Here is a 25,006-nt window from a genome sequence, read left to right as displayed (position 1 = left end):
CCGGTATTAGGTATGTAATATTGTGTGTGTGTGTGTGTGTGTGTGTGTGTAGTGCCTAGGGCATGCCAATCAGAAGGTTGGCGGTTCCAATCCCTGTGACGGGGTTAGCGCCCGTTGTTCGGTCCCAGATTACAGATATTTATTTACGACCATAGGTCCACAATATAAAACCATATACAAAACAATATACATCAACACTAAGTGAAACAGAGTAAAACGAAACGAAACAAAAATATGTAGATAAAATAACTAAAATAATTCAATACATATATACAATTATAATTTATATAAATCCCTTAGCTAAAATAAATGCGACAGTACATTTAATTCAGGAGATCTCTACTATAAATCAGGTAGTAAATTAAGATGTCAATAATCATAAAGTAAACCGTTTTTCCTTTTATACGAAAGAACTGTAATCAAATATCTTGCTATGAGCAGTGTTCTGTTCGGAACATTGTCTTATAGCAGATGTATTAATTGAGTCTCCAGGGTCTCATCCAAAGTTTCTGATATTAAAGGGAGTAAAAATCTGGTCCGGGCATCCATGTGCAAGGGACAACAGAATAATATATGATGGAGAGATTCTATAGTTTTGTTGTCACTTGCACATAGTACTGAAATTTGTCCTTTAGTAAACCTATTGCACATGACGTTAGATGGAAAGACGTTAAATCTTAAAGCAAATCTATGGGCCACGACTGTTAGAGATGACAGGTAATCTGGAATCTGCAGTGTAAGCCATAACCCAAGATTCAGCGGTGAACATGTACCACTTCCCATTATGGTATTTTGCTGGCGATCAAAATCATCCATTTTTTGTGATAAAATTATTTTGGCCGAGGCGAGATCTAATTTCAGTAGGTCCGATGGGGACAATCCATAGAACACAATTTTTGTATGAATTTTCTCAACCCATGGATTAACAAATTCGTCTCGCCAAAGACATTGGATAAGATAAAGATTAGGAAGCCTGTGCCACAAGGACAACCAATAGTGAAAAATACGCCTCCATGGGTCGTTTTTAATTCTAAACGGATGGCTGAATTGCTTACACACTGCGGCAGTTTTAACATACGTCTCAGGAATTGGTTCTGAACTATCGCCAAGGGAGTCAGGTTTACAGAAGCTCCCCATAACGGGGCAGCATATGCCATTGTCGCGATCACTTTAGCTTTAAATACCTTTAAAGCAGATGGAAGCTGTTTGGTCCCAGCTCCTGCCAACCTAGCAGTTTGAAAGCACGTCAAAGTGCAAGTAAATAAATAGGTACCACTCTGGCGGGAAGGTAAATGGCATTTCCGTGTGCTGCTCTGGTTCGCCAGAAGCGGCTTAGTCATGTTGGCCACATGACCCGGAAACTGTCTGCGGACAAACACCAGCTCCCTTGGCCTATAGAGCATGATGAGCGTGCAACCCCAGAGTCGCCTGCGACTGGACCCAACGGTCAGGGGTACCTTTACACACACTCTTACAATACACCCCCCTGACGGTGATGCACCTGTCAATCACCTGGTGTCATGATGACACCATGATGTCAGGTGGTCCAATTTCAAAAGCAAAGAATCGGGGCACATTCTAAACGTGCTCTTGATTCTTTTCTTTCTTCCCTTGCAGACACAGCTTCATATGGCACATGCAAAAGAGCAGTTCTCCTTGCTAAAAAGAAAATTCCTGCCAAAATTGGGGCATGCACTTGGGAGCTCCTGATAGGGAACTCCTGAGTGCCGCCAATCTCAGCAATAAGCACCAACCAACTCATCACTGCTGAATGCAAGCCTGCTTTCTGAAGGAATTGCTTCCACTTAAACCCATTCAAGTGGGAGCTTGCATTGTGCACTATTCTTAAAAGTCAATAAATAAAATTCCTGGCTTGCCAAAGAACAAGCAGGCTTTCATTTTTTAAAAACAACAACAACAGCAGCAGCAGCAGCAGCAGCAGCAATCCCCATAAATTTCCAGTTTTTCAACTGAAAAGGTTGGAGAAGTCTCAGAAAAAAACATTGGGTACTCCTCCCCACTGCTGTTTTTCCCCTCCTGAGCCTTCACACCTCTTTTTGGTAGCTAGCCCTACAGCACACAGTAGAATTTAGTTCTCAATAAACATACATGTGATTGTGCTGTAAATGTCCTTTCAAGAATAAACACAATATAGCAGTTTTCTTCCACAGAAGTATTTTTAGATGCCAAAATCAAAAGCAGCTAGGACAAATTTCACACGGTTATTTTAAGAATTTCCACCCTCTATACTAGCCTTCTAGTTTCAATATTAGGTAGCTAATATTGTACATAAGGTTGAAGGAGAAAGCTAGAAGAGTGATGCTCTCTCCCACTTCCTCTTCCATAACTGCTTTATCAAGGCGCTGACTGGCATTCGAGCAGCTTAATCTGAATGCAGAATGACTGAGAGGGCAGGAAGAAAATAAGACTGATCTGGGTAGACTGGGAAGGGAGCAACAGGGGCAGGGGTGGAGAGACAGGAATGGAGCACCACAGGACGAGAAGGAGAGTGCCAGAAAGGATGCAAATGCACAATCACTTCAGATCTCATAAAATGGATGCTCCTGACACTGTGTAAGCTTTCCTCCACCGAATCAAATAATAGATTACATCTGTCTCCACTGGCTGAACCATTAAACCACTAATCAGGACCTCAGTACTGTCATGGTGCAAAATCACATATGAGGCATAGGTCCTCCTAATATCCCAAATGTGTCTGTGAGGCCAGAAAGGTTAGCAGTCTACACCTTTACAGTAAATCTCACTGAACTCAATAGGCTAATGGAGTAGACATGTATGGCAGAAGTGCCTAACCTGTGGTTCTCTATGCTGTTGGACTATAGGCACTGGTAATGCTGTCTAGGGATGATGGAAGTCCAAGTCCAACATCATCTGAAGGGCCACAGATTAGCCACCACTGGAGTATAAGACTGCACTGAAAGACAAATTTCCAGAAACATACAAAACAAAAAATGACACACTGCTGGGCACATGCAAACCATTTTGGATGCTGAATTATAACTAGCACAACATGGCTGAGATCAAAAGAGCTATTTTAGACACATCCAAGGGTTTGGAACATGCCCAGTGCGATTTTCCCCCTTTCAATAAGTAGACCCTTGCCCATAACAACCACTTTTGGTTCAATTTCAAAAGTGTCTTCCTAGGTGGCCTGCTGTTTGAAAAACAAAAACCACAACCTCCCTTGGGTACATGGAACTATGTTTTCCTTCTGAACCATATTGGCTAAGAGCTAAAATATACCAGCCACACTATTCTATAGTAAAAACAAGCAACTGAAAAAATATTAAGCAATTCCATACAAGATGGAATGCAAGTAGAAAAGTTGTATCTTCCATCATGAAAATTAGAAGTGAAAATGAGGTCAACACATGGAAGGAAAATTGAACAGCAGCATTTCTAAACCTGGTACCCTTCCAATATTTTGAATACTGTTTTTAGTCTGGATGGAACCAGGTTGAAGAAGGCTGCTTGCACATGACTTGCCAACTTCCCCATGCTTGTAAGGAGTCAAGCTTATAATAGTGCTGTCCTATGTACAACATGTGTACTTGAAAGTATTGCACAAGGACTTCCAACTGTTCTTCACACTTCTTAGGCTATAAAAACTTACATTCATAATTTGATCATTCCCAAGTGTGACTTAGCAAAAGGATTTAGTAAAGCAGCTATAACTCTTGTGCCAAGTACTTAAATACATCTTTGCATTTTCCTACCAATTTCCATAATGGAATACAACTGAAAGAAGTATTTTAAAAGTGATAGAAAACTTTACATGGTTTATGGTAAACATTGCAATCTATCAACACTGCATCATCTTACTTTCATTCTTAATTCTGATTTTCAGCAAAATGGTTCACATCCAATTTCCCCCCACCATATATTTGAGAATCTACACGTTAAGAAATATGGATTGCTTTTTCACCAAAGTGCACAAAGCACTACGACAGACAGACAACTCTACTTCAGATCAAGAATTATTTTAAACTATCAAGGCCTCTTTTACAAATTTCAATACCAAGTGCCTTTATAAGCTATCTCAACCATGGGAGATTTCCCATCTCTTCACACTGTCACTTACTCCTCTCTTGATACGATGGATCCAAATGCCTCAACTGTCAAGCCCCAACCCTACTAGCTCAGGGGAAAGGAAGTGTTGGGTGGGAACTTTCCTTTGTGGCCTAAAACCCTGTAACAAAGAGTCCCTCCATGTGTTTCCTTCAACCCTAATCCTTCATTGGGCCAGTGAGGAAAGGGGCACAGTGCTTGGGGTGGGGTGGGGAGAAGGAAAAATAGTGGAATAATTACCACAGAACAACCTTGCTTCCAAGTCATAACAAAGCACCAGGAAGGAAGGAAGGAATTTCCTTAAGAGGAGGTGGTGCTTTTCCATTTGTAAAGACTGTCCTTTGGACTCCTAAGAAAGAAATGTTATTTCCTGTCTATTTTCACTGTTTATTCTAAAATGCATAAATTTTAATTCGGTTTTCAATCTAGTTACTGTACTTTGGAGTGTGGTAATTTATGTTTTAAAAAGTCAAGGCAAATCACTAAAATCCCCACTAGTAAACACGTCAAACATAAAAAATATCATCAGCAGTCTTGTATCCAATGTGATGGTTCAGATGCAACACAAAACCATGGCTTGACATTATGTGAGGAAGCAGAAATGAACCTTGGAATTGAATGCTCCCTCTACCTAGTCTGATCCTATTTTGCAGAGAAAGTATTAAAACAACCAAAAGCTGAGCTCAACACTTACATCTACCTTAAAGGAAGAAAGGATCACTTCTATGCCCTAGGTCACAGCTGGAAAGGGTAGGAAAGGCAAGGGATTGTTTCCATAAAATTAAACCTTGCAGACATTCAGAAAACAGTGCCACCTCTCCCTTTTCCAGAGTTGAGAGAAGTGTGAGCATTCTTCCTGTCATTATATTCTTACTGGGAATAGACTGAGACTTTGGGGATGATGACCATGCTCTTCTAGATGCCTAAAAACTGGGCCACAACAGGAATGATGCAAATCTCTAGAAAGGCTGCTAGATGGATCCCTCCTGTGCTTAAAACCATAAAAGTAGCTCTTGCCTCTTGCAGTGGTGGTCATGATTGTGGGAATGTCTGTATTCTTCTGAAGGAGCTAACCCAGGGGTAGGCAACCTAAGGCCCGTGGGCCAGATGCGGCCCAAACGCCTTCTCAATCTGGCCTGCAGTCAGTCTGGGAATCAGTATGTTTCTACATGAGTAGAATATGTGCTTTTATTTAAAATGCACCTCTGGGTTATTTGTGGGGCATAGGAATTCGTTCATTCCCCCCCCTTCAAAATATAGTCTGCCCCCCCAGGTCTGAGGGACGGTGGACCGGCCCATGGCTAAAAAAGGTTGCTGACCCCCGGGCTAACCTGTTCCTCTTCCAAGACCTATTTCCTCATTTGCTCTTCTGCTGGTTAAAATCCTTGGATTTCATTTCCTCAGCAATCAATTATTTCACCCATCTCAATACATAAAAACCAGCAAACCTCTTAGCAATAGGCTAAGCGGGTCAAGCAATTGCTGAATGGGGTAACATATATAAAAATTCCAGGGAACATTCATTCGTCTGATCAACCAGGAAACACTGCTATTTATGCTTCACCTTTCCTTTATCTATTTCTTTCCCCTGGACTCTAGAAGCTTTGACAGCAGCTTCGTAACAGCGTACAGCACATAAGCATAGTCAATTAAGTAAATATTTCTATGAACTGGTAACTTTCTGACACTTCCCAATTTGTAGATCATTTAATGAATTTTCATCATTTAATGAAAATTACAAATGCAGCACTCAAGAACTACACATATAGAAGTTTACCATTAAGTTATCAATCACTATACATTCATAATAGACTACATGATTGAGGGTAGTTTCAATTCCTGTAGAGCTGGAATACAAAAGATGTCTTGCTGGATCTACGTTAGCGAACAAAAGCAGTATTTTAAGCAATGCTTTAATTATTTTATTTTCTCCTTTAAGCTTCCAGTATTACCCAAGAATACACACCAAAAACAAAATCTTCAAAATTAACAATCTCATTTTGAGAGTCATAAAGGTTGTCCTACTATAACTGCCAGATGGCAATATTTCAAATCACAGGACCACTCTTTAAAACCAGGTCAGAGGCTACACTTAAAGGATCATATTCAAAACATCGTCCATTAGCTTTACCATTACTTATTATTCAGTTTATCTAAATCCACTTGGTACATAAATTATTTCTATGAATGCACTTTTTGCATAATTATATATTCTTCAATATCTTATTGATAAGTTTTTACATGCGAGTTCAATTTATCTCTATTTAATTCTTAGGTTGCAAACAAATGCCAGATACAGAGAGGACATTTGTGTAAGCATGCACATAAACAAAGTACTTATATGAGCATGGAACAAATGGAGGATTCCCCCCCCCCCTTTAGCACCAACTCCTCATCCAATGAAGCATATGGGGAGCATGCAGATATGTGGCGGCAGAATCTAACACTAAAAGTAAAAAATTTTCCATCAATAAAGACAGGACAATGTTTGCATCTGTGAGTAAACATTAATGATTAAGAATTTTAAAATTCCCAGAGTAGGTTAGTTGGGAGATTCAATGAATCAACAGAAAACCACTAGCAACCACACTATGAGCCAAGATCTGACATTTCAATGTATATTGTTTATAAGTAATTTAAAATTAATGTAAAGTATATCAGAAAAAGTGCGTAAATTTTAAAGCATTAATTTTTATCTGTTCTCTCTTGTGAATAATTCATTAAAGTGTATCATACACGCCTCCCATTTCAGTTAATGTATTTAAGGCATAGTTTTGACTATGCAATGAAGTGCCCCAAAATAACAACTGCAATATAGCTTGGTAATAAATCAAACCGAGGCCCCAACTTCCCAAATGACCAGCAACTTCCCGCATTATCCTTGGGCAACAACAGCAGACAACTGTCATCTCGCACTGACGGGATAGGGGAAAAAACCTGAGAAAGCTCAGCAGCTGTTAAGAATCCCCACATATAGGCTATTATTACAATTTTACAGATGAGGAACCAGAGCTGAGAGATACTGGCTGGCAACATTAAACCTCCAAGAGAAACCCAAATTCTTTATCTCCCCATGACAACCGATTACCTTGGATACTGAGCCAATATCTGCTGATGGGACAAATCACCAGTTTCATCTGAATAAATATTACTTCTCTGAAACACTTGTGAGTGCTTTCAAGTATCATTTATCAGATTCATATACAGTGGTACATCTGGTTATGAACTTAATTCGTTCCGGAGGTCCATTCTTAACCTGAGGCCTCCCGTAGCCGGCGCACAATTTCTGTTCTCATCCTGGGGCAAAGTTCTCAACCCGAGGTACTACTTCTGGGTTAGTGAAGTTTGTAACCTGAAGTGTTTGTAACCCAAGGTACCACTGTATTGAGGGTGATCTGGGCTCTGTGACTCAATATCAACTACCGTACAACTCTATTAAACAGACAGCCTAGCTACACTTATCCATTTGGTCTACTGCAATGTACCATACATGGGGATGTGGTCTGGAAGCATCATCTGGTTGAAGAGAAGGAGGCAAGATTGCCCACAAGGACTGGCTGATACAGTCATATATTGACAATGCTTTGTGTAAAAACTGATTTCCAGTTTTTTCTGCACCCACTTCAGAGTGTTGGTATTAAACATTTAATTTAGTACCAGCATGCAGTGGATTCAAAGAATCCAGCAAAGCTGGGTGTGTCCAAGGTTCTCCATACCAAATTAAGGACTTCATTTCATGGCACTTCAGATCACACCCCTCAAAAAAACACAGCACACAAGTATCTGATAAACCTGAAAATAGTGTTAAGTTTACCATACACTGAAAACGCTAGAGTAGAGGGAGTAGAGGGAGGAAGGGAAGGGAAGAGAAAGGACAAGCTTGTAATCAGAGGTAATGATTTTATCAGAACTCTCCAATCCCAATTTTGCTTAAGCAGAAGGATGCTGAAGTAATCTGTAGTACAACCTAGGGCATGTATGAGGATATTGAATTGGAACCTACAAAGTTACCACAGCAAATTCCTCCCGCGTCCCCCACAAACATTCCATAATTTTAAATATCACTTGTACAAAAAACCCTGGACCTATTTCTATATAATTTGAGAGGCTTCTAACTTGTGAGCCACTTCAGATCAACTGGCCACAAAACACCAGGAGAAATCAATTGATTTCTCCTGAAAACTGTAAATGCTTTTCTGGACATTTTATTGCTTTGATTTTTACTTGCAAACCACCCAAAGTGTTTGGTTGCTATATAAATATGGAAAATAAAATGAATGCAAATAGCACTAGACACAGTACTTTACCAAGTAACAAACCAAAATGACAGGAACCAAATACAAAATCAAAAGGGCTTGCAGACACAAAACCTCAAAAAGGATGAATAAATAAGAGCTTTAATTTAAAATCTGGTTATATTTTGCCAAGGTGCTTTTTCTGTGATATCTATTCATGACTGACCTGCATTACAGCTAATAAGTTTACTAGGATCATAAGCTATAAAACAAACAGTACCTAGCTTAATTCCACAAGGTACTGACAACCCCATTTTAAGGCCCATGTAATTGGAAGGAACTGTGCTGACAGATTTTCAGGGGGTGGGGTGGGAAGAAATAGTATTGTTTTACACCAGGAATGTTGTCACAATGTGGGTATAACCAGTCAATAATGACTGAGTCAGATAACAGGGTAAATGGGGGTAAATGATAAACAATTTGAAGACAGAGTAGGAACAATTTTATCATAAGCAAAATCTAAAAAAATATATTTTTGTCTTACATCTTTATAGTGAAGCTTCCCCAAAATTATTTCAATAACTTTTTATGTCGGGCCCAATCCTGAAACTGAATGTTATCCATTTTTGGCTTCTTATTTCTTTAACCTGTTTTTAGGGGGCTGGATGGAAGAAAGGCACTCAATTTATGGCCAACATGGCTGATAGTCGCAATCTACATTTTGAGAGCTTTACACAGCATAAAAACAAGCAACACAGCAAGCTCTTCACCAAGTGGCAATATCCCCTTTCCAAAATGTTTCATATAAACAGTTATGGTGGGAAAGTACAAATCTGAACTAAGGACATTAAATACTATGAAATGTGTATTCTAACAGAGGTATAGTTTTCTTGTTACCCAGGTAAAGATACTAGTGCTGGCTCTATACCTTAAAAATAAGATTAAACTACATTTTAATGCACATGCAACTGCATTGTCACTATTACCAAAACCTTAGCTTAGCTTGCACTTTGCAATAACTGGAAGGCTGACTGAAATCAAACAGAAGCACATTCCAGAAGCTGTTTTGCCATTTAAAACCATGAAATGTCCAATTTTAAAAAGGTATTATTTGTATGGAGTCGCAGGGCAAAAAATTTAAATGGAGCTTTCCTTAAACACATAATTATAACAACTACAAAGATTTGGGGCATGTGAATTACTAGAGTCGTCTGTCGTTTTTAAACTATCTGAAGCGTAGAATTTAAATATTTATTTCGTATCTATTATATGCAGGAACAACAGTGAAACCTTCAGATAACTTTTTAGAGCTACCTGACAGACAGAATAAATAGTAAAGCTAATGAGTTTTGATGGAATAAGAAATGGATAACAATCAATTTATTGAAAAATGGATGTTAACTCAATACCACAGGGAACACCATAATTACTAAAATTACAATTTTTGGTGTTGGGATACGAGGGAGAATAGCAAGCGTTTGGTAAAGCTCTTTCAGAATTGAACACTCTGCCTCAGTTGTCATCAAACATACTGAAAGGGCCCTGCCAATATTTGATAATTTCTTTATAGGGAAAAGGACACAAAATGCAAATGGGATAATGACATATTTTCATTAAAATACTGTTTACCTACTTCTCTCTGTGCAAACGCTAGCCTAAATGTGAAGGCTAGGGGTGCTAAATACAGTAGGGATCAGTTGCAAGTATTTCAGTGTTTCCTCTATGTAGTACTGTTAAGTTCTCCTAGCCCAAAACAGTCAAAGCTATTCTATTTTGCATACAAATGACCATGTTTCTACAGAGAACCAAGACTGCAGAGCACACCAAGAAACTATGCACCCTGTTTCTCCAGCCAATGGTGGGGGATACCCAGACTGGGGGGAAGAGTGATAGCACAATAGCATTAATGTTCTGATGTTATATTATTCTTTCCACTGCATGCATGTATTCACTGCACTAAAGTTTCCAGCATTAGCCCAATTCCACAGGTGATCCCCAGTTGCCTACTGCTGAAAGACACACATGTATCAATCTTTCATCAATCTCTTAGCCAATTTATTTCTTGTAATACAGTACATACCATATTCGCCTCCTTAACGTTAGCGCAAATTTAAAAGGTTTCTCAACCACTGATTCTTATTCTGGAAAAAGTGGTTTATTTACTATATATACAACTTGGGGAGTAATACATAAAGAGAAGCCAAACAAAGAAATGTAAGAAGAAAAGCTACAGACAACTGGTTTAAGTGAGGCTTTGCCTCTTGCTGTTGAAGGCATCCATCTGCCTCAAGAGACAATGGAGTGTCCCTCCAGGGGTGGTCAAACTATTGACTTAGCAGCACTGAAGTTACCTTCCAGGGAAACAAAACCTGGGTAGTGTGTATGGAGGTCCTGGGCTGCTCAGACAACAACACCCTCCCTCAGCCTTGCTGATGTGGTCCAAAGGAAAGCAGAGCTTGGCTGCAGGAGTTGCTGGAAGGAGGTATGCAAGGTGCCATCCAACCATCTTAGGGACTCAACTGCAGATCTGAGTAGGATTTACTTCTTAGTCTTTTCTTCCCCCGAAGAGATCCCACAAGGCAGCAGAGGTTTTAGATGGGCTACCTTCCTAGCCATGTTAGAAACTCAAAATGCTAGATGTCAAATGGCTCCTTAAACCAGGGTTAGTGTTACCAAAATAGAATGTCTGGTTGCCAGCGTGGGACCAGATGGCTTGAAAATCTTATTTTTCAACAGGACTTTTTGGTTCCTGAAATTTGTTCTGATGGTGCAGATAAAATACCACAAATAGAATTCAACAGGATGTGTTGTTAGTGTGTGAAAACAGGAAAGATCCAAGGATCCCCAGGCATGCAACTCTAGATGGTGGAGACCTCAGACGCCATCCTAGCACAAGTGCATGTTCACTTGGTCACAAGTGGTTGATAGACAGGTGCAAAATGCATCTGGCGCCATGTGCAGAAACCACCTTCTTGACCGTTGGATCCACTATTTGTCTTTTCTGCTAAATCCACCAGAGCCTAACTCACTGAGGGATTAAGACCCATCAGCTACCCTCACCTGGTTTAGCAAGCCAGATGAAGCAGTTTTCCAGGGTGTGGCTGCTGTCGCATTCTGACAGCATCTAAATGCAGCAGATTCCGGTAGAGTCCTAAGACAACAGAGAGGGTGAGCAGCTTTAAGGCTTGCGAGAGGCACTTCATTTTCCCACTAACTAGAGCTGTGAAGTGTGGCTCAGGAAGGCAGACACAGAATTGTGACACAAGGTGCTCTGAGAACATGCTCAGGCTGAGAATTCAAGCTTCCTAGATTTCAGCAGCCCACTAGGCTGCGCACACAGTATACCTTTTAAAGCACAAACAATTCTGCGCACTGTAGCTTACCCCTTACAAAGTTAAAATTCCCAGCAGCCCTTACAACTCCAGTATCCAGAATTCTTTGTGGAGGGAAATATGCTTCAAATGTGCCTTAAAGGTATAGTGTTTATACAGTCAAAGCAGTTATTGTTGCTATGGTTAAACCACTGGGAACTGGAAGCCCATTCCAAGATGCAACCAGTAGATCCCAAACTATCTTCTGTGCTGCAATGGACTACACCAGTTCAAATCTTCTTTTTTTTTGGGGGGGGGGGTTACTGCTCTCTCATGTTCAAAACTTCCCACAAGTGAAAACACCTTTGCACCACTGGAAAAAGATCTATCCTGCTCATTCCCTGCAGTTGCTAGTTTTCTGTCAGCAAAGTGATTTCTATATATAGACAAAGGTTTTTAAAATGTGATTTCCCCTTCATTATCCAGTGTGACTTTTTCACTTTATTGGACAACATATGCACCACAAACTTGGAACTGCTTAATATCAACTTAGCAGTACATACTTTAAAAAGCACAAACACAGAAAAGACACCAAATCAGCTATTATACTAAAAAGCTCCTTAGACAGTTTCTGGAAGCTTTGATCAAGAAAAGGGCATAGAGTCAACAAAAAGCCATTTTGCAGATTTGTTCTTAACAGTACTCAACCTTGTAATTTTAAAAAGCTTGCTAAAAATTCTTATCCATGAGACAATACACTTCCAGCGTAGAGAAGTTCTACACTGCTTCCTCCAGGATAGAAAAGTTCTAGGCACATCCACAAGCAATTAAACCAGCATGCACTGTTGAGGCTTTTAATCTCACACATCTCAAAAAAGTGAGGAGCAATTCACTTTACCGAATCCCAGTTCAAAGGCATTTGTGTGTAAAACTAGGCAGATACCCTCATCACATTGCCTTACACACCTGCCAGTTTTTTTTAGCTGCAGCAAGCCTATACAGTTACTATATTAATTTTTAAAGTTTAATGATTTTATTTATTTTATAATTATGTATATATATTTAAAAACAGTTTGTGGATTTTAACTGTTTTATCTACAATTTTATTATGTACATCATTTAGAAAGCTATTTGATTAAGCAGTTAATACATTTTCCCAAGCAAATAAAAAAATAACCACATACAGATACTCAAAGATACACACTTATGCCTAGCAGGCATACACACAGTGTAAAAACAGTATTAAAGCACACGTTTAGATAAATTTTGTAGTTTCCCTGAAATTCTTACATATAGATAAGTGCTTTCAAGTGTGAAGCAAGACATGAATATGCTACATCTAAGCCAAAATTAATGACATCTTCTATATAAACTAAACATTTCAAAATATTCCTTATGTAAAGGAAATGCCATTTCAGACACATCTGACAGGCAGGAACTGAGCTCCATTAACAGACTCATCTTTTAGATTTCTAGAATTAAAGGGCTCTAACATAAAGTATTTAAAACTTTTATTTAAAAGATGCAGGAAAATAATAACATTTGTATGGCTTATAAAAGCAACACCAGAAAGCTTCTCTAAAAACATATTGTTAATTTTCTCTACACAATTTAAACTACCGGTAGCTTTTTGTGACTTTCTTCTACTCCTGCCTATTTATAGAATGACTATTTATAGAATCATCTACATTTGATGATTGTGTACTACCAAAGGATGATAAAACTCAAAGTGCACCAACAGAGTAAAAGCACAAACTACAAGCAGCAAATCATTCTTTCTCTGAGCGTACCCTGTGTCTGCACACAGCCAGAGAAAGAGGAACACCTTATTCAGGATTAAATAAATCACGTTTCATTTGACCGAGGAGGGAAACAAATTATATGGACAAGGAGTAATAATCCAAAGCATCCACTAATACAGGCTCTCCAGACTCTCTTTAAAGAGGAATTCTTGATGAAGTGTTAAAGCAAAATGTAAATGCACAGGTATAATACTTAGAAAATGTTCACATGGAGCTTCCGGTGTTTTTTGTGTGCTGATTAGACCTCCAAGTACTGAAGAACATCTGTCCAGTTCCAATAAGTTTTAGCACTTGCATTTCCAAAAACTTCACATTAGGAATCTCAAATGAACCATCCCACTGAGACAATGTTAGCTTACTCAGCCAGCGCAGAAATATTAATCACCAAAATAGCCCTTGTGCCCGTGTGTTTCTTTTCTTTCTTTTTCTAAGATATAGGAAAATGTGTCCACTGCCATTCACAGTCAACCCAGGACTAAGCACTTTGGCAACCACTCTTAATATGCAAACTGTACATGATGAGCTAGTAAATGCAGACATTTGACTAGAGCAACTTTGGTATTTGTTACTTCTCCATTAAAGAGAGATGTGCATACCGTATTTTTTGCTCCATAAGACACACTTTTTCCCTCCTAAAAAGGAAGGGGAAATGTTGGTGCGTCTTATGGAGCGAAGGCTTAGGTCTCCGCTGCCTCCCCCACCCCTGCGTTCGGCGGGAGGCGGCAGCGGAGATGTTGCTGGATCCTCCACGCACCTTCATTCGCAGAAACATGCTTGTTTCTGCGAATGGAGGCTGCGGGGTGGATCCAGAAGTTCCTCCTCCGCGCCGCCCGCCGATCCCAAATGCAGGCTTTTGGGATCGGCGTGCAGCTTGTGGGGTGGTGGAGGAAGCGGCAACATCCCAGCTGCTTGATCCACCAACCTCCGCGCTGCCCACCGATCCCAAAAGCAGGCTTTTGGGATCGGCAAGGGGTGCTGGGTGGTGGAGAAAGCAGCGGGGATCCCAGCTGCATTCTCCACTAGCCAGCACCTGTATCCAGGCTTTTTGGATCGACGTGGGGTGCTGGGAAAAGCAGGCTTTCTGCATCGGCGCCATGTGGTGGGGAAATCAGCCGGGATTCCAGCTGCTTCCCCCGCCACCCAGCACCCGAAATCAGGCTTTTTGGATTGATGTGGGGTGCTGGGTGGTGGGGAAAGCAGCCTGGATCCCAGCTGCTTTCTCCACCACCCAGAACACCGCGCCGATCCAAAAAGCAAGCTTTCTGCATCGGCGCGGGGAGGTGGGGAAAGCAGCCGGGATTCCAGCTGCTTTCTCCACCACCCCACGCCCTGTGCTCTTCCCACTTGCTTTGAAGGGAGCTGGGGACAAGGGGTGACTGCTCACCCCTTCCTCCCCGGCTCCCTTTAAAAAAAAGCGGGGGTGAGCCCTCTGAAGGGGTGCGTGGTGCCCCTTCAGAGTGGCTCATCCCTGCTTTTTTTAAAGGGAGTTGGGGAGAAGGGGTGAGCGTTCACCCCTCGTCCCCAGCTCCCTTCACAGCAAGCGGGGATGAGCCCTCTGAAGGGGTGGGGAAGCAAGCGGGGTGGTGGAGAAAGCAGCTGGAATTTTTTTTAAAGGGAGCTCACCCCTTCTCCCCAGTTGTCTTTAAATCTTTAAACCTCCCCCACACCAGCGAAAGTGGGGGGGGGGGAGAAACAGGAAGCCCTACAGCATCGCTACTGGGCTTCCCCTTTCTCCACCCCACTTTCGCTGGTGTCGGCAGGGTGGGGGAGGCAGGGGAGGCCCATAGCATGTTCTTCTCCCAGTCCCTCCGCTGCTGCTGCCTCCTTCGCTCCCCCTCCCAGCCTTTTAGAGGAGGAAAACCAGAAAAAATATTTTTCCCCTGGTTTTCCCCCTTTAAAAAATAGGTGCGTCTTATGGTCCAGAGCCTCTTATGGACCGAAAAATACAGTGGGTCCAAGAGTCAGTACACATTCAAAGTAGTCAATGTATCGATTAAATAAATGAAGAACAGTCGTACCTTGGTTTTCAAACAGCTTAGTTCCCGAATGTTTTGGCTCCCGAATGTCGCCAATCCGGAAGTGCCTGTTCTGGTTTGAGAACTATTTTTGGAAGCCGAACATCCGACGGGGATTCTGATTGGCTGCAGGAGCTTCCTGCAGCCAATCAGAAGCCATGATTTGGTTTTCAAACATTTTGGAAGTCGAACAGACTTCCGGAATGGATTTTGTTTGACTTCCAAGGTACAACTGTATCTTCTAAAGAAAACAGCCAGTTCAGTCAACTGGTGATACCTGTTCTGCAAGCACTTTACTTTTTACTTGTAGCAACCTGAACCTTTGGGTTCCATTTAAATGATTGTAATCCAAGTTAGCAGAGTAAATATCAGAAATCCTGAAGTAGGTCCACAATATCTAGCGAAGCCACTCTCAAGTATCAACTTTTGCTTTGCAGCTTTCTGATTTACTTTTTAAAAAAACAGGAGGACAAATACCGTGGACTCTATTCACCACATTACAACAATCAACATGGAGGATGAGTATATAACTAAATGTAACACTGATCAAAAGTAAGATTCTTCTGGGTATTATTTAACTCGGCACCCAGAGGTACAGGTAGCATTAATTAAGCTTCCTTTCTCTGGGAAGCATTCGTCATTTCATTTATTATACTTTTCCCAGGTCTTCTTTTTTGGTTGGGAAGAAACCGAATCACACATGGAATTCTATGTTCAACCATCACATCCTATACTACATACATACATACATGACACTAACAGGCATTGGAGGAGGGCAGCAGCCATGGAAAATCAAAGGCTATGGAATCCAGGCTGAAGGGAAGGCAGGCCTTCATGTCTGAGGCAAAAGAAATATGCAGCCTTGGAGAATATGCACCTCATCAAACCTACCACCTCGCCACATGACCAGAGTGAACCTATTCTTCAACTTCAGGAATTTCACATGGTTAAATGAAATTGGCCCTATGAAATGGGCACCTCCTAAGGTGCCAAAGAATATCTTTCAAGTTGTGAGGGACCATTCCATCTCAAAACGTAAAAGATGGGAAGGTGTGCTGGCATCAGGAACTGACACATCACAAAATTTGCTTCCCTTGGAGTTGGGTTTAATATGGAGGTTGCCAGAGGAGAAAGGGAATGAGAACTGATCTTTCCCCTTACTAACTATGCCACTGTTTTGAGTGTTTTGAGATCGGCAGCATGCTTTGCTATGTTCATTTCCAAGACAAACCCCTAAGATGACTTTGGGGCTTAGTCAGGGGGTGAGAGAGCTCACATACTATATACAACATTCAGCCAACAAAGGCATTGCAGGGACTGAATGGCCACTACTCTGACTCCTTTGCTCAACCAGAGGAGAACCTGAGCTATTGAGCAGGGCAATGTGGGAAAACGGGATGGTAAAAGGACGAAAGCAATTTTATCCTCTTTGTCTTGACCTTCTTCTCCCCTTCAATAACGTTTTGTCACATGTACTTAAAAGCTTCAACTCCTTACCCAGCAATTCCTAACAAGTTAATTTGCAATTTTTCACTGCCACACCACACTGTACCGCTTATTTTACTCAGCCTTCTACCTACTATGCCTGTGAGATCTGATTCCCAAGTAATCACAACCTAATTAGACCCTTTCTCCCCAATCAAAAAATAAAAAGCACACTTCTTCCATAAGGTTTTGTAAGAATTTTATCCCTGCGCCTGTTTTTATACTATTATTTATATAATTTTCTTGTTTGGCGCCTGTGTGTTTTGTTACATAAACCAATTTGGAAAACTTCTTTTGGAAAAGCTATTTTAACAAATAAATTTAAGTAATAATTATCTACAAGTATTAATTATAGGGCCTGAGGGCCCCCTCAGAATATGTTGTAGAATGTTCATCTGTGTTAATCCAGCTGGTGAAATACAGCATTACACAGTGGCTGCCATGTCTGTGCTGTCTCCCTCAGACCTGGCAGGAACAGAGTGTGCCCAGTTCGTGGGCAGCCACAGTATGCTGGCATTTATTCCTAGCAAGGAAGCCTAGTACAGCAACATATACAACCAAAGACTGTGAGTCCCTCCCCTGCCATCTGACTTTATAGCCACAAAGTAGAAAAGAAGCTACAAGAGCAAGTAGTTAGCAGCTGCACATCCTTGCACCCTGTTTCTGCTGGCTTTAAGGGGAGAAAGGCACTGGTGATCACCTCCTGAATTATAACTTGCAAAGCGCAGTCAAATAGTTCAGCAATGCCACATTTCAGTTCTTTAAGGAATTACTGAAATAATATCATTTATTCTGAACAAAATAGAATTGCATTTTCTACTACTCAGAAAAAAACATCCTATTCTAACCCAGACATGTAATTAAGTCTAGATTCGGGTTTTACAAACACTATTTTTAGAAGAACAGCAACAGCAAGTAAGAGGAGAGATTTATTTGAATTTATAAAATTTATACCCTGCCCTTCCACTCAAAGGAGCCAGGGGCAGATTCACGTTATATGAATACAAACTTAGGCTTGCTTCGTTCATCAGGAAAAAAGCGCAAATGGGATACCAATTAATAAGAGCAACAAGGTTCAGAAGTGTTATTTCCTAAACTAATATACAAAGGGCTTACACTGGAAGGAAACAATTTAAATGCTAATTGTGTGTTACTAACCGAGTTTTAAAGAACAGCCAACATTACTATATATTTGGATGGTTTAGAAATGGACAATCCTGCTTCATTGTAAGGTGCTAGATGTGGTTCCCCATGGTTATTCTTTTAGTCATACTATCTTACTGGAGCATCCTCAAGCTTATATACTAACATGAACGCATATTGCTGAAAATACATTTTCCAACAGCGCCATAGCTTACATTCCATTTTGGAAGGGTCAGTCTTTGTATCACACCGTAAAAATTAACAAGAGCTGTCAGAAGAGTTTCAGTTGCTTACATTTAAAAAGGTCCAAATAGCCATATACTTTCTATGGATGTTTAGTATAATTTATATTAAATGTTACTTAGAACTCTATCCAAATTACAGTAAGATTATCATGCTGTCACAGACATTAAAGGTTTTTTTCTTTGATATAAAGGATTGCAAACTGTAAATTCACACTTTGTAAAAGATTTGTACTTTCTCCATACTGGGGGCAAGAGTCCTGTGGCTATCCAGATGATGATGTACTACAGCTCCCATCATTCACGATCACTGACCATGTGGGCTGGGTTGTTGGGAGTCCAACAACATTTGGAGGGTCGTAAATTCCCCATCCCATTTTAGGACATGTCATTTTAACAGATCTTTGAGGTATCCACATCATTTTTTAAATAACTAATGTAGATTTAAATAACAAATATTTGGAAACTATAAAGTTGAATTTTTTAACCTGCCTGCTTGAAGTGACTCTAAACAAAACTTGAAGTGTTTTGCAAATACCAGTTTTGTATAGGATGGGAAGGCAGATGTAGAATGAAGCATAAGAAGCAAATACGTAATGTGTTGCTGCATGGAAGACACGAAGAGAAACATAGAGCACAACATCTGTTCAATGTAACAACTGTAATAGCTACCTGAGCTCCCACCTCACCCCAAATCATCACTGGATCCTCAGCCTTCTTCCTTGCCTAAATACTTTCAGGACCATGTTATCCGAAAGCTAAGCTGTTTTTTCTTTTAAAATTTGCTGATTCCATAGATTCTATATTGCACTTGGCACGGTATTCACAATGAATAAGAGAAATCCTGATTACAACACAGCCCAACCTTATGTTGTGGTTCAGTTTCTGAAAACCAAACCATCACTCCCATGTGGTTAGGGAAACATGAAATTTCGTTTTGAAACCCACAGGGAAAAACAAAAGTGATACAAAAATGGGTTGGCATCCAACCTTGAAGCAGAAACAGTACTAATACGGATTCTTGTTTTAGTGAATAAATGTCAGAAATACGAAATCTGTAAGGATTTAACAAGACCCAAACTCATCAAGTACTGACTCAATATGCAGCCCCCAGCTGGCCAGTATCAGATCCCCACCCACCTCCCTGCCAAGCTAAACCATCCATCACACAACAAATGACATCAGTGCTATTTGAATAATCAGTTTGAAGTATGTATATTGCCCCACCAAGATAACAGCTGCTCTTGTGGCAAGCTAGGGAGTATCTAAAGGGCTTGTACACAAGTTTTCCAATATGCATGTACTATCTTGTTTTGCATAATTTCCCCCCAAACATTTGTGGTAGCTGATTATCACAGCTAAGAATACTCCACATTCTTTTTGTAACATGTGACTAGCAGCCTGCATTGTTACAATGCCATTTCCAAGTATTGAATGAAGTGATCCAAGCTTCCCTAAAGTATCTAGAGGTTTTCTATGATCCATGAGGTTATGAATGCAAAATTCCTTTCATATTCCCTTGAGGATTCCATAGTAAGTCAGAAATTAGTTTCTGGCTAGAGCCGTATTATAAACAGTTCTCTCCCTGCTCTCAACTAAAATCTAGACCATTCCCTCTATCCCAAATCAATCACAATATAGCCTATTTGCCTGTCTCAACGACCATTCTAGAATACCACAGTCCTAAACAGCCTTTCACAGCAGGTATAAAGGTTGCTTTTGCGAGTGTGGGTGTGTCCTCGTTCAATCTAAAAGTCCAAACTGCTGGAATGCAACTGCTGAGCCTTAAAACTCCCTTTAAATAACAAACCAGGCTAGCTTTACAGAGACTGGTCTTTCAAATTTAGTTTTGTAAGAGCTCCTGACACTATTATGAGAGGATATGGATTAACAATATCCCTGTGTCTACCCCTAGTGCACAATCTCACCAAAATGAATGAAGGGGGAATATCTACAACTACACAGGATGAACTATATATTCTATAGAAGTAGATCTATAACTAAATAGATGAGAATGTTCATATCAGTAGTGCTCAATGATAAAGATTAATATACTACTGTGCACCGCTTTGAACTTTTTGAAAAATATCAATACATTTTAATAAATATATTTTGCGGGACTTCACCATATTCTGTATCAAACTACTTCTTAATTCTAACTGAAGCATTTAGCCAACCAAATGTTCCTGACCCATTGGTAATAACTGCATGCTCCCTCTGTTTAAAATGAAAAAGGGAGGAAGAGAGTTTAAGAAATGAAAGGGTGAAGAAGTAATTTAACCCAGGGTTCCAAAACAGCAAATTCCTAGATAAATCTTATGATGTACAGATCAATTGATCTGGAAGTCTTACATGAACTCAGAAAAACATCTGTAAATAACATTATTTCTTCCTTTTTTTTTGGTAGGACACTACGACAGTAATTTATCTATAACCTACACTACACAAGATAGCTCCATGGCACAGAAAGTCCATTCCTTAGATACAAAGAGGAAGAATGGCACATTTTTGAAATGTTGGCTATAAAACACACAGAGACTATACAGACCAATGCCTGATTCAGTATGAAGCAAGTCCCACTGAGTTCAATGGGAATTATTCCCAAACATAACTAGAATTGCAGCCTATGTTTTAAATAATGTTCCATATCAAAGATGCTTAAGTCCACAAAGCACATGTGTCTGTAAATTTCATTAAAGATTTGTATTTCCATTATATAAAATTCTATTAAGGATGAAAATATAGCAAAAATCTTAAAGAAAATTTTGTGCATCACAAAACTACTTTAAACAAATTTTCACATGTTTCTTCGAAGCTACTTGTATCATTCATTGCACATCATTTTTAACTGCACACCAAAAAGTAGGAGGAAAGGAAGAAAAAAGTAAGAATTCATCAGGAAGTGAGTATTATAAATCACATTTTCATTACTACACCACAGCAACAAGACAACATAATTAAAATTCACTATTGCAAATATTTCTGGAGTACAGTTAAATTTTCATTTACAACCATTACTTTACTACCTTACATTATACTACACTGAAAATACTTACAAAATAGCTAGGGTAAACAAAAGAATTGATCCTTTAAGTAAACAGATACGTATTACTAATAAAGAAGTTGAATTACCCCATTTTCAATGCAGACATAGTGTGTGTAAACCAAACAAGTACTAAGCATACCAGAATGCAAGCCAATAGATACAATATGCCTCTATACATTAACTGAAGTTGCTTCCTAATTGTATTAGTTCACAAATCTTTTCTGGTTCCAATGTAAATTTTCATACAATGTTCAATATGCCTTGCATATCTTAATTCCCCAAAGCAAATGATAACCACCAGCAGCTAACACTTCCAAACAACTATTTTAGAGGCCTAAATGCCTGTCTCTTTAAGAAAAGCTTTTTCATCTGGATTGTATTTTTGCCTAGGTACAGAATAAAATTTTAAAGAAGCATCTGCTAAATGTGAGATACCAGCACAATAAAGATTGCTTCATAATCTATGCATTTATGAAGGCAGATTTAACTGCTCCAGTAAAGTTTTTGATTTAGATTCAAGCAACCTTTGTATGTACCTGGCCCACAGAAGCTGTACTACTCAGTTTAAAGTATTCTTTTCACAAAAGACAGAAAAAGTTAACTATGTATCAACTGTACCTTGCATTAAAAAGGAAATAAAATAAGGCTCCCACATTGCCTTACAGAAATATCTGGTGATAAAGAAATACCTCAGCTTGCAGTGCAATCTTATCATGTCTACTCAATGGGGCTTACTCCCAAGTTAAGTGGGGTTAGGACTACAGACTCAAATAAAACTTTCTCTACATAAATACAATATAAACTTCAACAAAAACATGAGATGGGCAGGATGTTTGTCGTTTGTCTATTTCACAGCTCAACACACTGATTCTTAATGCTCCACTACTTCCTAACTACAATATGAAACTGTTCAAATGTTTTACTCTTGACCATCTATGTTCAACTTACTTTTACATCCACAGCTATCTGACAGCATTCATCATTAATATAAGAACAACATTACTGAATATCTAATGAGTGATTTAATATCACAAAGTAATAATTGATGTTTAGGCTGCTAAACATCAGATTAACTTGCTTCCAGTTTCTTCTGAATGATGAAGATTACCATTCACAAGGGGGGGGGGGGCTAAAAGAAAATAAATTCATTACGTACCTTTGTCTTTTGGGAACCGAATGTTCAACCTCTATGAGTTTACCATGCAGTTCAACTTTACCTACAAACAGTAATACAAGTGGTTTTAGAATTAACTGGGTGCTTTCCCACCCCTACTCCAGATATGAATTTGTGATGATGTAAAACAGCAAAGGAAACACAAATGCAACATGTTAGAGTTTGCTCACCAAAAGTTACAGGGCAGCAACTGAAGCATGGTGGGAATGATAATAGCCACAGGCCAAGTTCAGTGGAGCCAGTTCCGAGAGAAATGGTTGAAAATGTATTCAGGTCAACTCTCAAGTAGGAAGTTACTCTCTTTTAACCTTCTACTATCCTCTAGTGTGATACGTTAAAACTCAGTTGTACATACACACATATGCATATATGTACGCCTCCCCTGATGAGATTAACAGGCCTCTAAGAACTCGTCACGAGGAAACAGGAACTGGTGGTTTGAGTGAAAAAGGAGTGTGTTCCCCACGCGTTTTTCCCTGGAAATGCACCCGTTTAAGCTCTTTTCATACTCCCCCTCCTACCACGACCCGCTGGGCCAAAGTCGCCCCCCCTCGCCCCCCATGAAGCGGAGTAAAGCAAAAACCAAGACCCAAACAAGCCCGCCCAACCAAACAACCCTCCCTCGTTCAGCCCGCCAAGCTGCCTTTCGCGCACACACACAAAAACAGGATGTAGAAGAGAAGCTTAAGAAAAACTGACATGCTTTACTCGGGGCAAGAGAGCCAAAAGCGAAAGCGAAATAAATGACCCCCAAGGTGCAGGCGCGCGCGTAAGGCGGGCCTCCAGGCCTCGACCTCTCGCAAGCGCGCCGTGGGGAGCGGGAAAACGGGGGGCCTTTTTCGTGGCTTTCCGTTTACACGTCCAAAGTTTGGCGTCTCGTGTTAACACGCTAAGGCTTTGAGCGAGCCGGAAGATCGGGCGCCCTCGCTCAGAGAGATCCGAACGAGGGCACCGAATTGGAGGGAGGCTGGCGCGTCTTTGCGCCGCGGACTGAGAGCGTTTGCCCTTGGCGGGGTGTGGTGGGACCCCCCCCTCACTTTTCTCCCCCGCCACCTGCCCTCCGGCATCGCCCGCCAGAGCGCGCGGAGGCCGAGGGGTTTCGCGTCCACGCGTGTGAGGTACTCTTGTGGTGAACGCAGAAACCCTCGCAATGGGAGGGGGGGGGAAATTGGTGGTTGCTGGCTGGGCCCTGGCATGTATCTGGGGCGAGCGAACGGGAGCGTGCCCGCGCGCGCGGAACGGGCGATTTTTTTTTGCGCGCCTCGCTCCCCCCCCCCCCCTCCCGCAAACGCAGCTCTCTTTTCACCTCGCGGGCGCACACCCCTCCGCCAATATTTTTTTAGATTATATACTCATGCTAGGAATGTGGGGGAGAAGCTCTTCCAAGCGCAGGGGCCTTGTGCGCTCAACATTCCCGCTCCCCATTTCTAAAGAGAGGAGGGGAGGGGGGGTGAGTTTTTTTCAAAGCCAACAGTTTGTGCGTCTAAGAGTTGCAAATGGGGGTGGGTGGGGGAGAAGAGAGCAGAAGGCCGGCCCAGCAGCAGCCTTAGGTTCCCCCCCCCCCTTGTCCAAGGCCCCATATTATAACGCCGCCGAAGCCCTCCGAAATAAATTCAGTCCAACCAAGCGCGGCGACGCCTGGCCGAGCAACTCCCCTCGGCAACAACCGGGGCATCCTTGCACGGCCGGTCATTTCGATTTAAAGCGTTGCGGGCAGCCGAGCGGCCCTGGGGGGTGGGTGGGAATAATAGCTCGGGGTCTGAGCGAGAGAAGGGGCAGGATGGCGCCCAGGAAGAAAGAGGGAAGAATAGTGGGGACCAAAAGCGTTGACGCCGGTGGGAGGAAGAGGAGGAGGAGGAGGATAAGGACCCACCTGAAAGTGCCTCGATGGCCTTCATAGCCCAGTTCTCATCGGGGCAGTCCACGAACGCGTATCCCGTCTTCACGAGAAACTGGCCGGTAAAAGGGATCTTTGACTCTTTAAAGACACTTTCTAGCTCCAGAGGGCTCACGTTTTCGCCCAGGTTCCCGATGTACAGCTTGTTCATCTTCTCGTTTTAATTAAAAAAATAGAGCTCTGCTTAATAATAGTAATGTTTTTGTAAAAAAAAAAAAAAACGACGACAACGACGACGACGCCACCACCACGCGCCGTCTTGTAACAATAATGCAATATATATATATATATATATAAACGCCCCCTCAAACGATCCAGGGAGTAAAATAAAAATGCCAAGGGGCTTTAAAAACACACACAACTGCAGCTTGTATCCGTCCGTCCGTCCGTCCCCCACCCACCCCTCTCTCTCCCTCTTTCACTCCCTCTCACACACACGTTTAAAAAAAAAAGGAAAAGGAAAGAAGCCCGTGACCAAATCCGAATACTGAAGGTTCACAACGTTATCCGAACCGATAGTGGAAATCACGACGCTTTTGGAACTAGGATGGCGGTTTAAAAAAAGAA

General features: G+C 41.0%; 1 protein-coding gene across 2 annotated transcripts in view; it reads right to left on the bottom strand.

The window, feature by feature from the left end:
* Nucleotides 1–24,688, bottom strand: part of IGF2BP3 (insulin like growth factor 2 mRNA binding protein 3) — a 63,409-nt gene extending 38,721 nt beyond the window's left edge. For both annotated transcript variants that reach the window (XM_033166146.1, XM_033166147.1), the window contains exons 1-2: nt 24,416–24,688; nt 22,525–22,585 (exon numbers count right to left, since the gene is read on the bottom strand). In XM_033166146.1, coding sequence (XP_033022037.1) covers nt 22,525–22,585; nt 24,416–24,590 — 236 coding nt within the window. In that variant the 5' untranslated portion in view covers nt 24,591–24,688. The remainder of the gene's footprint in view (nt 1–22,524; nt 22,586–24,415) is intronic.
* Nucleotides 24,689–25,006: the final 318 nt, after the last annotated feature.

Source organism: Lacerta agilis, chromosome 12, assembly GCF_009819535.1.
Source record: "Lacerta agilis isolate rLacAgi1 chromosome 12, rLacAgi1.pri, whole genome shotgun sequence".
In the NCBI taxonomy this organism is placed as follows: domain Eukaryota; kingdom Metazoa; phylum Chordata; class Lepidosauria; order Squamata; family Lacertidae; genus Lacerta; species Lacerta agilis.
Note: the sequence above shows the minus strand (reverse complement) of the source record. Positions and strands in the feature narration are given on the sequence as shown.